At 56.4% G+C, this 13,961-nt stretch overlaps 2 protein-coding genes across 4 annotated transcripts in view; one reads left to right on the top strand and one right to left on the bottom strand.

Annotated features, from left to right (window-relative positions):
• PITPNM3 (PITPNM family member 3) overlaps positions 1 to 4,903 on the top strand; it is an 84,685-nt gene extending 79,782 nt beyond the window's left edge. The window contains exons 19-20 of the mRNA XM_087826478.1: positions 3,009 to 3,137; positions 4,601 to 4,903. Coding sequence (XP_087682604.1) covers positions 3,009 to 3,137; positions 4,601 to 4,903 — 432 coding nt within the window. The remainder of the gene's footprint in view (positions 1 to 3,008; positions 3,138 to 4,600) is intronic.
• Positions 4,904 to 8,691: 3,788 nt separating this feature from the next.
• On the bottom strand, positions 8,692 to 13,823 carry PIMREG (PICALM interacting mitotic regulator). 3 transcript variants are annotated; one of them, XM_016200918.2, is made up of 5 exons: positions 13,771 to 13,823; positions 12,861 to 13,189; positions 10,926 to 11,221; positions 10,332 to 10,427; positions 8,692 to 9,724 (listed from the first exon to the last, which is right to left on the bottom strand). In XM_016200918.2, the coding sequence occupies exons 2-5, from the start codon at positions 13,152 to 13,154 to the stop codon at positions 9,691 to 9,693; spliced, it is 720 nt and encodes a 239-aa protein (XP_016056404.1). In that variant the 5' UTR covers positions 13,155 to 13,189; positions 13,771 to 13,823; the 3' UTR covers positions 8,692 to 9,690. The 3 variants fall into 3 exon arrangements, with proteins under 3 accessions (XP_016056404.1, XP_016056403.1, XP_087682664.1); XM_016200917.2 differs by having other exon boundaries at positions 13,758 to 13,786; XM_087826538.1 differs by having other exon boundaries at positions 10,926 to 11,212; positions 13,758 to 13,786.
• Positions 13,824 to 13,961: the final 138 nt, after the last annotated feature.

Here is a 13,961-nt window from a genome sequence, read left to right as displayed (position 1 = left end):
TTGGTTCTCACATTCTGTTCCCAGGATCCAAGGCACAGAATCCTGGGAGCTTATTAGAAATGCAGATTCTCTATCCTTCCCTCAGATCTACTGGATCAAAAACTCTGGAGAGGGGCCCAGCAATCTGTGTTTTAACAAACCCTCCATGGGATCCTGCTGCTTACAAAATTTTGAGACCCACTGATCTAGACCAGTGGTTGACAAACTGTGACTCAGGGGCTAAATCTCACCAGCAGCCTATTTTATTTGACCTATGAGCTTATACTTTTAAATGGTTGAGGGGGACATCAAGTGGAGAGTAATATTTCCTGACATGTGAAAGATATATGAAGCTCAGATTTCAGTGTCCATAAATAAAGTTTTATTCCAACGTAGCCAAGCTCATGAGCTGTGTTGTTGATGGCTGCTTCGAGATATAATGGAACAGTTGAGAAGCTGCAATAGAGTGCTGGGATTGAAATATTTACTATCTGGTCTTTCATATAAAAAGTCTCCCAATCCCTGATCTAGAGGACTGAGAGCCTGCAAATCCCCCATTTACTGGTATGTAAGTAGAAAAGGCCCTATTGGCAAACAGAGAAAGGACCTTGTGTTGCTTGGGGAGGGCAGGGAAGGCTTCTAGGAGGTGGGAACTTTTGAGCTGAGTATTGAAGCATGAGTATGAGGTCGTCAGGTGGCCAAAGAAACAGCATGTGCAAAGGCACTGTGGTAGGAAGAGCCTGGGATGTTCTCAGAGCTGCAGGATGGGATGCAGTGGCAGACCGAGGCCAGTTGGGAGCTGAGGCACCAGAGGTCATCAGGGGCTTCAGGTTGGTAGGTCTTGAAAACCTCAGAAACCAGGCCCAGACCATGAACTCTGCTGAGGGCAATGGGGAGCTATGGAAATGCTTAAAGTGGCAGTGTCTAATTTGGGCTATAGAAAGATCCCTCTGGCAGCTGTGTGGAGAACAGATTAGTGGGAGAAGCAAGAGGTGGGGAGGACAGTTAGGAAGCTGCCCAAGCAAGGGACAGGGAGATCAGAGTCTAGGTGGTAGCCATGGGACGGAGTGAAAGGCATGGGCAGATCAGGAGGTAGAATCGTCAGGGCTCAGTGATGGTTTCATGGAGGGAGCAAGAAGCTCTCAGATATCCGTCTTGAGTAACCAGGAGAAACCCAGGGGCTGCTAATCTGACCTGACCGTAGTCTCCACGGAGGCAGAGCTCGTGTCCGTTTGTCACCAATATATCTCCAGCATCGGAGACAATGATGACAGGATAGGCACCCAGTAAGTGTTAGTGGGGTGAGTGAGGGAATGAATGAAATGAAAGGGGACCAGGCTGGAGGAAGATGAGCTCATTTGTGGACACATGGAGGCTGGTATGGCCACTGGACACGAGCTGTGTCAGTCCCAGCAGAAGCAGGTCAATGAAGCCAAGGGAGGGGGTGAGAAGGAGTCGTACTGAGCCCCCAAGAGCAGGAAGGGGAGCCAGCCGAGGAACCAGAGGCAGCCAGATGGGGAGGAGGCCAGGAGAGAGAAGCTTCCTGGGATCGGGGAGGAGGAGTTTTCAGGAAGGACACTCTCCTTGGGAAGAGGTGCGTTTGGTGAGAAAGGTCCTCATGATGAAGACTGGACACCGATGACCTCGGTGTAGAAGGGACGCCTCAGAGGGGCCGAGGGGCAGGAGCAGTGGGGTGAGAGCAGAGAAGGGGGGTCTCGGCTCAGAAGGGTCATGGTGTGGGTGGGAATAGACTCTCTGGACTGAAGTCACAGGAGTGAGCTGGGGCCCATCAGGAGGTGGGACAGGGCGGGGCAAAGAGGCTGCTCCTTCACTGGGCTAAAGGCAGATTGGGGGATAAACCAATGAAGGGGGAGAGGGCCAGTGGGCTGAGGAGGGCCCCTCTTTGGTTCAACATCCAGGACTGGGTAGCAGCTCAGGGAGGGAAGTAAAAATCGCAAGTGTTTTCTAGGGTGGGGGACCAGAAAGACTCTGTGGGGCTAGAGCTGGGTGGTTGTGTGTCTCTCTGGAAGCTCTCAGCAGCGAGCACACAGAAACGGCAGATGTGGAGCAGGCCCAGCGAGGCCACGGGGAGGCCACGGGGAGGCCACGGGGAGCCCGGGCAGGTGGGGAGGGTGAGGCAGGAGAGCTGTGTGGAGAATGCAGGTGGACAAGGCCAGAGAGGCTGGAGGCGGCAGAGGCGGGAGGAGCGGGGTCCCGTGGGAAAGCGAGAGGTCAGAGTCCAGAGGGGGCAATTCCGGGCTCAGTCTTGGAGGTGATGGCCATGACCGTAAAGAGGACCAGTCCCGGCTCTCACCCAAGAGGCGCAGGTGGTGGGTGGGTCATCCACGAGGACAGGGGTTCATCCCAGTGACAGTCGGACTTAGGAGGAAGAAAAGCTGTGACCTGGGACCAAAAGTCTCTGGTGAACTTGGGGGGAGGGTGAGTGGGAGAGAAGAAGATGACACTGGTGGGGGGGCTCAAAGTGAGGAGCAGTGAGACAGTGAGTGCCTGAAAAGAGGTGGGGTTTCATCCCCGGGGGGCAGGCGAGGATCTGGAGGTGATGCTGGAATGAGGAGGAGCTGGGCTGTTTTCTGAACTGGGATGAGGCTCCTGGGTAGGACATCAGACCAGCCAGACAAGGCAGTGGCCACAGTCCGGTGTGGTGGGGATGGCACAGGGACAGAGGCCATGCAGGACTGACTCCAGTCCCGGCCCTTTGATATGTCAACCTGGCCCTCAGTGTCCTTGTCCACAAAGGAGCGCTTTGCCCCATTGATACACAACCTGGTGCTGCGCAGCTCATGGTGTGGTCCTCACTTCACCAGGCAGAACCCTGTATTGGGCCTGGGGTGCAGGGTGGGGGGCAGAGAGGGAAGGCCACTGCAGGGTAGGCCCATGACTTGGCTTCCAACAGTGTGCAGATAAAGGGTCCCCAGCAGGAGTTTCCTGGTGGGGGAGGGTTGTCTAGGAATCCTTGGGGGGAGGCTTGGCTGGGCCTCTCTCCCCCCATGAGCTGCTCTGTGTTTCAGTGCTTCATCAAAATCAGCGCTGCCTACGGCTCCACAAAGGACATCTCCGTCTACAGCGTGCTGGGCCTGCCACCTTCCCAGATCTTCATCGTGGGCAGGCCCACCAAGAAATACCAAACCCAGTGCCAGGTGGGTGGAGGCTGGGCTGGGGCTGGGGGCTGGGGAGGGGGCGAGGGAAAGAGTGAGGGGGAGGAGGTGGTTATTCCTTTAATTGTTCTTTCCTTCGTCTGCTCATTCATTCATTCATTCATTCATTCATTCATTCATTCATTCAACAAATACTACCAGGCACCTGCCTCAAAACACCCTGTGTCGGGAGCAGGGGAGAGTCCCCAGTGGAATCGGACGTCATGTCATCCAGTCTAGCAGGGAGATGGAAAAATTTCCAGACAATACCAGTACAGTGGGGCAAGAGCCATAATAAAAGATGAGGGAGCACAGAGAATGGTGGGGCCCCGAAAGGAGTAGCTAAGCTGGACTCAGGGCAAGGTTGGTTTTCAGGAGTATGAGGAATTGTCCTAGAAGGGACAATTCTAGGAGCCTGGAGGAGCATTTGTGACGGAGGCAGCAGCAAAAGCAAAGGTCAGGAGGTGACAGAGAACATGTATATTCTGGGAACTGCCAGCGACAGCCTGGCTGAGCGTGACGTGGGGCGGAGCTGGCGAGGGGGCTGCCGTGGCAGTGCCAGGGCCTGTGCGCCTTGGCGGGCTGGGACTCTGTCTTTGGAGTGTTTATGATTTAGAGAAGTCCCTCGGGCTCCAGGTGGGAGGTGGGTGGGAGGAAGTGGCAGGGCAGTGGGAGGGAGGAGAGAAGGCGGAGGGTCTGAGAGGCCTTTTTAGGCAGGATGGGCTGGATTTGGTAATGAATGGATCAGATGTGTGGGATGAAGGAAAGGGAAAGGCGAGGATGACACCTCGTTTCTGGCTTGGTGAGAGGCAGGTTGAGGGAGCAGATGGAAGGGAAGGCGACAATCTTTTGGGGCATGTTGAGTGTGAACCCTGAGAGTGACCAGCAGGTGGAGGGTCAGAAGTTGGAGGGGCTGCGGAGTGGGGACCCCTAGAGCAGCACTGATCTCAAACTCTAAATGCGCTGGTGGCTCCTGTGGGGATCTTGTTCTAAGGCGGGTTCTGATTCTGTAGGCGTGTGGGGCCTGAGGTCCTGCCTGCCTAGGGCCCGGGCGCTGCTGCTGTGAGCAGGCCGCACTTCCAGCGGCGAGCTGAGAACACAGTGGGAAGGATTCGCAAGAAGGGCAGTTGCAGGGGCCAGAAAACGACCAAGTTCCACGGGGCAGAAGGTGGACTATGGGAGAGACATATAGTTTGGGATTTTGGTGAAAGTGACCAGGATGGGAGTTTCACCCCCATCAAGAATCCAGAGAATTCCGGAATGACCTACAGGTACAGATAGACGTGCTCAGCTGTCCAAAAAAGGGCCCGGAGCCTTGAATGACAGTGAGCTTCCAGTTTTCCACGGAGGAGCTGGAGGCCCATGGTGGGGTGTTGCAGAGAAGGTGATAGTGGGGGTGGGGTGGGGTGGGAGGCAGGCCCAGGGGCCGGCCCCGCCCCGCCGCCCTGACTCCGCCCCCCCCGCAGTTCCTGAGCGAGGGCTACGCCGCGCACCTGGCCGCGCTGGAGGCCAGCCACCGCTCGCGCCCCAAGAAGAACAACTCGCGGATGATCCTGCGCAAGGGCAGCTTCGGCCTCCACGCGCAGCCGGACTTCCTTCGGAAGCGCAACCACCTGCGCAGGACCATGTCGGTGCAGCAGCCCGACCCGCCCGCCAACCCCAAGCCCGAGCGCGCGCAGAGCCAGCCCGAGTCCGACAAGGACCACGAGCGCCCCCTGCCGGCGCTCAGCTGGGCGCGCGGGCCCCCCAAGTTCGAGTCGGTGCCCTGAGGGCCGGGCTGTGCGCCGAGCAGGGGGGCCTTACAGGCTGCCCGCGGGGACCGGAGGGGCTGCCTTCTCCCCAACAGAGGCCTTTTCCTGCTTTTTCCCTCCCGTGTCTGTCTAGCAGCGTCCGACCACAGAAGGGGGGAGGAGAGGAACCCTACCCGTCCTTGGGGGGGCTCCCTAGGCTGCAAGGGCATGAGACTCCCCCCTCCCGGGTCTCAGTGCAGCCACTGCGGCCTCCCCCGTGCCTGCGGCTTCAAGCCCAAGTCAGGGTTGATGTCTGTGTAATCCGGGGTGCAGGCCTGCCCCCCAGCTGGAGTGTTTGACCAAGTCGACCATCTTTCTGAGTTCTCTAGGCTTCCGGGGTAACGACAGGCAGGCCCAAAGGGAGAAGCCCCCAGACCAGGGATCCACAGCCACTGGCAGGAACGGCTTCGCGTCTGTCTGGTGGAGAGGCGAGGGAGTGGCATTGTGCCCGCCTGCCCTCCCTGTGACTTTCTGAGTTACCCTCTTGGGCCTGGCTCTCCTATGGCAAAGTGGCCACTTTCTGGGAGTGAGAGGATGCCCCCTGGGCTCATCCTTTGTTCAGGTGTCTGTCCCCTGGCCCTGGGGGGAGGGGTCTGGTGCTGACAGCCTGTTCTGCTGCAGCTGTTCATGTCCCGCCTTCTTGTCCTCAGTATCTTTACCACTCTCCTGTGGCCCTTGAGGACAGTTGTTCCTCTTTCCGGAGTCCTGCCTGGTGCCCTCCCCTGTGAGGCTGCGGCCTTGGGCTCCGGCCTAGCTGGGCTAGCTGTGAGCCCTGGAGCCAGCTGCTTGCCCTCTCTGGGCCCTGCCTTCCTTACGTAATTGAGGGATCTCCCCAGCTGAGATTAGAGGGATGCGAGTTTTGACTCCTAGGCTGTCCTGCACTTCTGTTCCGTGAGGCTTTTCAGGCCCAAGAGCTCCTCGGAGGGCTCAGTGATCTACACTGTGGCCACAACCTGAGAGCGGGGCTCTGGGTGGGCTGGGAGGGAGCAGCTATTGCTCCATCACTTCAAAGGAAGGCCCTGGGGTGGGGGGGAAGGGGTCCGTCCTCCATGGAGAGATTTGTTTTGCAACAATGCCCAAACCCTGATGCCCAAACCTGGTGTCCCAGGAACAGACATCTTCCCAGAGGGCACTGATCTGGCTCCTCCCCAGCACTACCCAGACTCATTGCTCCCTTTTGGCTCCTGGAAGGCATAGAGCTGAGAGCCTGGAATTCTGGGAGTTCATGTAGTTTTGGCTCAAACTGTTGTATTCTCTGTCCTTCCCTTTGCCACTCAGCTTGGTCTGGTGCCCATAACTTCCTCTTGGGTCATCCCCTGAGATTGGTAGGGCTTAGCTCTTCTGGGGCCCCTTAAAGCCTGTCCAGGTCCTCATGCTGCTCAGCCAGGGCTCCGTGTCATGGGCCAGGCGGCCTTGGGGCCCAGACATCTGTGTCAGCCCAGTGTCGCTTCTGCTCAATGTCTACCTCTTGCAGTTCCCATGTGTCCGGTGTACTCCCCGACAGCCGCTGCTGGGGGGTGGGCAGCTGGCACCACTGGCAAATGGGGCACCCTGCTGGGGCTGGAGGGGTCCTGCTTCCAGCCCCTAACCCTGCTCTCTACGAGAAACGTGTCTTCTCCAGTCTGCCCGATCTCCGCCACACCTGCCTCACCTACCTGCCAGCTCTCTGCTTCACTTTCAGTCCCCCACCTGCATTTCAGCAGCAGGAGCTGCCAGCAAGTCTGTTGGGGAGGGACGATCACCCGGGCTTCCTCTTTGGTCCTGCCTCCTGGCAGTTCACATTCCTCCTTCACATGGCATTTTTCTCGGCTCCCCCATAAAGCACCAGCTCATGTGGCTTAGCCACCTCAACCCCAGTCCTTCCCTTCCTTTCCAAAATATACCCTAAATTAAACTTGGGCAGGCTGACTCTGATTCTCTGAAACTCCATCTCCTTTTTGCAGAAGCCACTGATGTATTACTCTCATGTGAGCAGGATTCTGTGACTGTGGGGGTCTGAGCTGGGATGTGGAACCTAGCAGGGGAGCCACCCCTCTTCTTCCTGGAGCTCTGGATTGGGGCTCCGAAGCTGATGCTGAAGGTGTACAGTGAGCTTGTGAACACGCACTCACGGGGCTTTAGTGAGTGTGACTGTGTCTGTGTGATTCTGTGTAGTGACCAGACTCAGACAATGTAGGTTTCAGTTCTGATTTCTCAGCAACTGTAACCAATATGCACTTTCTCCGCTAGTGGTTTGTTCAATTTTGTTCGTCCAGTTAATGTTGGAGAAAAACAAAGAACCAAGTCGTGTTGTTCTCTGGAGGGGGCTGCTGCCTCCCCCAGAGTAGTTGTGACCCATTCGGCTGTTTTCTAGAAAATCCTTCCAGCTTCCGGTGTGCCTGACCCTCGGGAGCCGGAAAACAGATCTTCCTGCCTGACCAAAGCTCCCTGTTTCTGACGTGGCATGTTTGTTTCTCCCAGTTCGGTGGCCGTCCCGCTGGAGGGCCTGCCTGCTGCCTTCCTCTCCATTTGCCCTGTTGGGGGTTCAGGGTGTACCCCACAGCCAGGGCCTGCTTGTCTGACATCATGGTTTTTTCCTAAAGAGCACGACTCCTTCTTTAGGCTCCGCAAAATATTAAAAAATAAAAATAGGAGGCTTTTCATGCATTGGATGAATGGCTCTCCTGCCTGGACACTGGCCAGAGAAAACAAACATGCCTGAACCCCAGTATTCAGAGATTACTGGGGGGGGGTGGGCTCTCTGAAAGAGGGGAGGCTGTGTCTCATGGCTTTTTAACTCCTTTTACCACTCTGGACCCCATACCCGCCCAGAAGTGTCCTGCAGACAAAGCGTGGCACCAATTTCCCAATGAGAGCTGGGCCCGTGGCAGCGTGCAGCTGGCCAGGGTTCTGCTTGGACACCCCCACCCAGCCCAGGCGCTGCCCGCCGGGGAGGGGCGCCGGGCTGCAAAGGAGCCTCATAGCTGACCCCGCCTTAAACAACCAACTTTCCCACTGAACCTGGGGGTTTGGGTGCCAAGTGCTCTGGAAACCTAACCTCTTTGGCTCCGACACAGGAAGTCACCTCCCTCCTGCTCCCCCTGGGCTTGGAGGAACTTTCTTAAAAATTATACTTAGGGTTAAGTCCAGGCAGCGGAGCCTGGTCTGGGTCCTGCTCTTTTTGCTGAGAAACCAAGAGGGTGGTTGGGATAAATATCAGTTGGACTCCACTCTGGTGGGGACAAGGGGCAGGTGACACCAAAGAGGGGCAGGACAGGAGGGCGGCTGGCTCATGGGGACCCCCACGCTCGGACCCCAGCGTCCTTTCTATTTGTTTACTTGGTGGTGGCAGCCTGTCTGGTCTTGTCCCTGGTCTGACTGTTCCTAAGTGTGTAACTCTCAGTATTATCCGTGGTGGGTGGTTCTGTGGTGAAAAGGTTTCTATCCCTCATGGCTGCCTTGTACAAAATCCGTTAGAAAAGAAAATGTAAAATATCAGATTTCTAACAAGACAAAAACAGTATTATGGAGTTCAAAGATTTTTACAACTGGTCTTGATTTTGATGTGAGCTGGTTTTTAACTCTCCAACGTTGTCACTTAAATAAAAACCTTACTTGCCTTTAAAATGTGCTTTGCTCTGAGTGAAGCCCAGAAACCTTTCCCGTTACTCCTGTGCTCCCTGCGCCGGAGGTGGGCTGGCTTGGAGTGGGGGTGAGTGAGGGGACAAAGCCTGGTACCAGAACATAGACCAGAGTCGCACAGGGGTGGCAGTGACAGAGAAGCGATGTCAAATACGGAAAGAATCTTTATTATGGAAAAGCAACGTTATCAAAGGAAGTTACACCCTGATTTCTTTCTAATAAAATGACAAAGCAGATTTCTTAAATAATTTACAAAGGGAAGAAATTGCTACTGAGCAATACTACACCTCCCTGCCACCCACAGCGTCTGGAGCTGAGAATAGAAATAGGTACCCATGGGCCCTGGGTCTCATAGCCTGGAAACCTCTCCCATCCCTTTCTTTGGAGCAGGCATGGGAGCTGGTTCCCAATAGCCTGGGCACTGGTGACACAGGTGACTCCTTGCAGCCCCTGTTCCTGGGTGCACAGCTCAGTGCTCTCAGATACCTCCTGGAGCCTGCACTTCACGATGCAAAAGAGGCAACCACAAGGCTCAAGTGTGAGGTGTGTTTCAAAGCCCAAAAGGGGAGTAGGATGAACAATCCCCTTCCCTCTCCCAGGTCTTTCCCAGTCACTCTTGGGCTGTGGCAGGTGGTCTCTGCTGGGCTCAGATGTGGTTGCAGCAGAGCAGGAGAGCCGATGCCCCCGAGCAGCCCTCATCTGGGCCTATGTTAGTCAGGTCTTTCTTAGCAGTAGCTCAGGGGCAGTGCCAACGCCTGGGGGCTTCCTCCAGAAACTCAAGGGGAGGCATGGATCCTAGGTGTGGGGGTGTGGGCATCAGATATGATTCAATTCCTGCAAGACGGAGCTCCCATTGTGCCTCTTGCTGTGCTCTTGACAGGGGAGTGAGGACACCAGAGCCTCCCCCCAGAATGCGAGGCTAGAAGGCGATGGGGTAAGTAAGGTCAGCAGCTCTGCTTTGAGCTGGTAGGAAGACTGCACGCTTCCTACTCTGGGGGGCATCAGTTATGGGTTGTTCCAGAAGACTTAGTTCTTTAACATGTCTCCAAAGATGCACCTGTGCTCATGGGGGAGGAGGAGAGGAGGAGGGAGAAGATGCTGAGCAGGATGCTTGGGAGGAGGGCTTTACCCGAAGGGCACTGTCCTCAGTCGCGAAGGAGAGAAACGGTCATGTCACCACTAGAAATGGGAAAGCAGGAGAGAGATGCCATCGGGTGCTGCAGGCTCTGAGGGCCCCTCCCAGTTTGGACTAGGCAGGACCAGACATGGTAACAAGGTGGGAACTTGGCACACTCGGCACATAGTCAAAGCTGGCAGGGCCCCACCTGTGAGCTCATCACGACCATGTACAAATGGCCCCACCTTAGGGCAGCTCCAGACCCAGGCCCTGCTCTCAGGATGGGGTCCTGAGCAGACAGACCAGGAACTCCAAGCAGCTATGCAGCATTTCCCAATTCTATGGGGGGTGGGCAGGGCATAAGGGAGCCATGGGGAGTGTTAGAGGCAGGGCAGGTCTTTCAGGAGCCTGGTGAAGTTCCAGGTGATGGACAAGTGTGGGGGCCCAAGACCCAGAGGGCCACATATATCCAGGGTGCACCCTTAACCACTGCCCCAATCTAGTCTTTCATCCTTCTCATGCTGCAGACGAAGAGACTGAGGCTCAGAGAAGGGGGGGGGGGGGGGGGCTCGCCAGGGTCATACAGTGGGCTGGAGCCAGAAACAGAGGCCTGCCTAAAAAGGGGACCCTCCCAGCCACTTTGATTTGAAACATGGGACACCAGCTTACCTCTCTTCAGCCACAATGGCCTCATCCAGCTCTCGGGACAGCTTCTGGAGATGCTGGATTCCTGCCCCTACAGGCTCTAGGTCGCTGTCAGATTCACTGAGCAGAAAGAAAAGCCACAGGCACCAGTGACTAGTTGGAAACCTGTGGCCAGAGCCCCTCCCAACCCAGCAATGCAGCCTGGGGTCGGTGGGGGCTGGTCATCCTCCCAGACCCTCATTCTAGGAATTGACATCAGAGCAACTTTGAGCAGCTGGCAGAGAACAGATGGATCAAGGCTCATAAGGTCAAGGGCAGGTGATCCTGCAAAAAGGTAAGCCTTGCTGTTCCCCACTGAGCCTCAGCCTCCAGATGGCTTCAAAACGGGCTTTTAGGCTCATTAGGAGGCTTGGGAGACTGTGACACAAGCAGAGCTAAGCTCACCTCTTCTTTTTATAGATGAGGAAACTAAGGTGCTGAAAGACTTCCCCAGATCCCTGGCTAGTGTGGCGCAGAGCTGGGCCAGAACATGGATGTGACTCAGCTCAGGGTGCCCCTGGCTCTAGGGAGCCCCTGGGGCCCGTTAGTGTTTTGGGGATAAGGCATTCTTCCACTTACCTGGGGGAGCAAAGGGGCTCTGTAGAGGAGTAGGGGCTCCGGAAGGCAGCCTCCCTCCTGGACCTCCGCAGTGGGTGGGCATGTGGGCCCTTTTGGGTTGAGAGGCGGTGACGCTCTCTCTCCCAGGGGCCCAGAGTTGAGCGGGTAGGGGTGGTTCCAGACAGCCGGGTGCTCCTCTGGCTCAGGCTGCGAGCTGGGGGGCTACTGCCCTTCTGGGTCTCTCTCTTCCTCCTCCTGGCTTTCACCTGGGTTTCCACCAGCCACTTGGTGCCACTTTGGCAGGACTCCTGGATTCTCTGACAGGTACATGGAAATGTGAGCACAGAGCAGTCAAGGGTGGGCCACCCTGGTCTCTAAGCCATACCTCCGACCCCTCCACCTATCAGCTGCCCTACACACACAGACAGCTTTCAGTCTCAAGGGTGAGGGATATGGTTGATGCCATGTGACATGGGTCCACTGCAGGGACCCAGCTCGGGGCCCCCAGGGTATGAGTGCAGTGGTCAGCAGCAGAACCACTCTGGTGCATAGAGCCTCCATTCGCCTTAGTCCAAACTCTCCTTCAGACACAGACTGATCCAGGGACTCAAGAGCAAAGCCTGCCCCCCAGGATACTGCAACATAATGTGTCCTCCTGCTTCTGGTGTCACTCTGTTCCATACTCCAGACCGACGCACAGAAATCCTTCTCAAGGCGACTCCTGATCATGACACTCAGCTGCTCAATACCCTTCTAAGGCTGCTCATTGCCCACAGGGCCAAGCCCTAACTCTTGGGCTTTCCATACCGCTGGGGGACGGCTGTGGAAGCTCTTCCTCAGCTAGGCTGCCTTTGCCTCGGCAAACCAGAGTCCAGGGTCGTTAGAGCGAGACCCGAGTTACATTTGGTGAGTGCTGTGCCCTTGGGCAGGCTATCTCGGTTCACTTCTGATCCCCGGGGACAAAGCAACCAGGGTTCTTCTATACAAGGACTAACATTTGGCTCAGAGGCCTCTCTACAAAGGGTCCAGAAACATCTTCCTTCTCCCATATCTTCAGATTCCCAATCAGATACCGAGGAGCACCCCCTCCTACCCTCAGTTCTCTCCCTGGAGGTCTATTCACTCTCATGGCCTCTGTCCTTCCTAGGTGACACCTCCATACATCTCCAACTGCAGGTCTGAAGACACATCTACTTGGAAGGCCCATGGGCACCTCACACCCAACATAAGTGACATCTTCCTGCCCATACATCTCATCTGACACCAAACCCTCTCAAATCTACCTTCTGAGCAGCTCTTGAAATTGTTCACTCGTTTGCAAGGCCAGACCCTCAGATCCCCCTCGTGGGAGAATCTGCTTCTACCCCCTTTTCCACCAAGTAGCTAAAGATCAAGGTCTAATATGCTAATTAGATCTGATTCCCACCCCATTGTAAATTCTTCCCACTGGCTCCTGAGACTACCAGTCTCTCTGGGGAGTGTCTAATCACCTTTAGCATACTGGACCCCCTTCTCACTACCCTACCTTGCTCTCTGGCGATACCCAGACTAAGCTCCTGCAGGCTCTCTTCAGCTTTTGCTCAGGATCTGGACTCATACCGTTTCACCTGTCTTATACGCTCCTTTCTTCCTCTTTTGTGGGTGAATTCCATGGAATCACCTCCTCCGGGAAGCCTTCACTGACTAAGCTTGTTTTTGGTGTCCTCCCATCATTAGCTACTACCTTGTGGTTTCCATCACAACACAGCTCTATCATCTTGTATTGTGAGGATGTTTCCTCCATGACACTTTCCATTCACTCACTCAACTATTTGTTGAGCACCTACTATGTGCCAGGAACTGTTTGGGTGGTGCTGGGGACACAGCAATGAACAAATCAAAGCCCTTGTCTTCGTGGAGTCTATATTCTTGGGGGCTCCTTAGGGCAGCAGCTGACCAGGACATGGTTGGCATTACCTGGGACATGGCGCCCAAGGCGGTCTTAGCTGAGCGAGCTGCAGCCTGGAGGCCCTGCTGCCCTGGCTCTGGGGTTTCTAGGCGTTTCCAGGAAGGGCCTGCCCCTAGGTTGAGGCTGACTGCTCTCAGGGGCAGCCTCCTTTGGAACTGTCTGCAGAGGGAGCCCAGGGCTCCGCTGGAGGCCTCCAGTTGGCCAATTGCAGGCTGCAGCACCTCGCTCTCCTCCAGCTGCTCCTGGTCCTGGAGAGATCTCCTGCGCATGGAGGCGCTCACGCCAGGCCACCGAGAGGCCATCTGCCAGGCCAAGAGTCTATTCTGTCCACCAGACCCTGCGAAGGATGTCAAAAGGCAAGTCAGTCGGTAAAGAACAAGTTCTAATATGCTAATTAGACCTGATCCTACATCCCATTCCCAGGCTCCACAGAGACCCTGGGTACAAGGGAAGAGATGGGATGGTGGTCCATGGGGGGGGGGGGGGGCCTGGGAAGGGGTGCACTTGGCAACTGTGAGTGCCGGGAGGAGTATGCTCCCTGAAAGTAGGGCGTGGGGCCAGCGAGGCCCAGAAGAAGGCAGAGGCTGAAGCAGGCTGGTCAGCATTTCCTGCGGTCGGTCCCTTGCCCTAAGTGTCTAAAGCAGCTGTCTTTCCATCCCAGCCTCAGGCGGGGAGGGGGGAGGAGTCGGAGCGGCCTCGTGGGCAAAGGGCCCCGCGCGACCAGCGCCTCCTGCACAACTCGCCCGGACCCAGCGCGCTCCCACCGAGACCGTGGCCGGCTGGCCAGAGCCCCCCGCGATACCCGGACGCCCCACCTGCGTGCCTGCCCTAACTAGTCGCCCCCTCGCCCCCTCTCCCCAGGTCTCTTCCGAACAGAAGCCCCCTACGCCCCGGCCTGCACTCACCCACAGCGCCCACCTCGACCAGAAGCCCAGCAGAGATGCGCCTCGCCCACCCCAGCCGATTTGAAACTCCGCGCGGGTCCGCCCCCTGGCCCTGTCCTCACAGCTGATTGGCTCCGTCTCCGCCTCGCTGTCGCACCGCGGATCTTATTGGCTCTCTGCTCTCGCGGCCGCGAATCCTGCTCTCCGATTGGCCGGGTCGTCCCC

The sequence above is a fragment of the Miniopterus natalensis genome, chromosome 17 (genome assembly GCF_054644295.1).
Source record: "Miniopterus natalensis isolate mMinNat1 chromosome 17, mMinNat1.hap1, whole genome shotgun sequence".
Classification (NCBI taxonomy): domain Eukaryota; kingdom Metazoa; phylum Chordata; class Mammalia; order Chiroptera; family Miniopteridae; genus Miniopterus; species Miniopterus natalensis.
The sequence above is the reverse complement of the archived record's forward strand: the minus strand, read 5'-3'. Positions and strand labels throughout refer to the sequence as shown.

Excerpts from the sequence above, each read along its gene's own strand:
- PIMREG (XM_016200918.2), bottom strand. The coding sequence starts at position 13,154 with ATGGCCTCTCGGTGGCCTGGCGTGAGCGCCTCCATGCGCAGGAGATCT. Across the intron at positions 11,222-12,860 it reads CCTTGGGCGCCATGTCCCAG|AGAATCCAGGAGTCCTGCCA; the intron begins GTAATGCCAACC and ends TGTACCTGTCAG. Across the intron at positions 9,725-10,331 it reads GCCATTGTGGCTGAAGAGAG|TGGTGACATGACCGTTTCTC; the intron begins GTAAGCTGGTGT and ends TCCCATTTCTAG.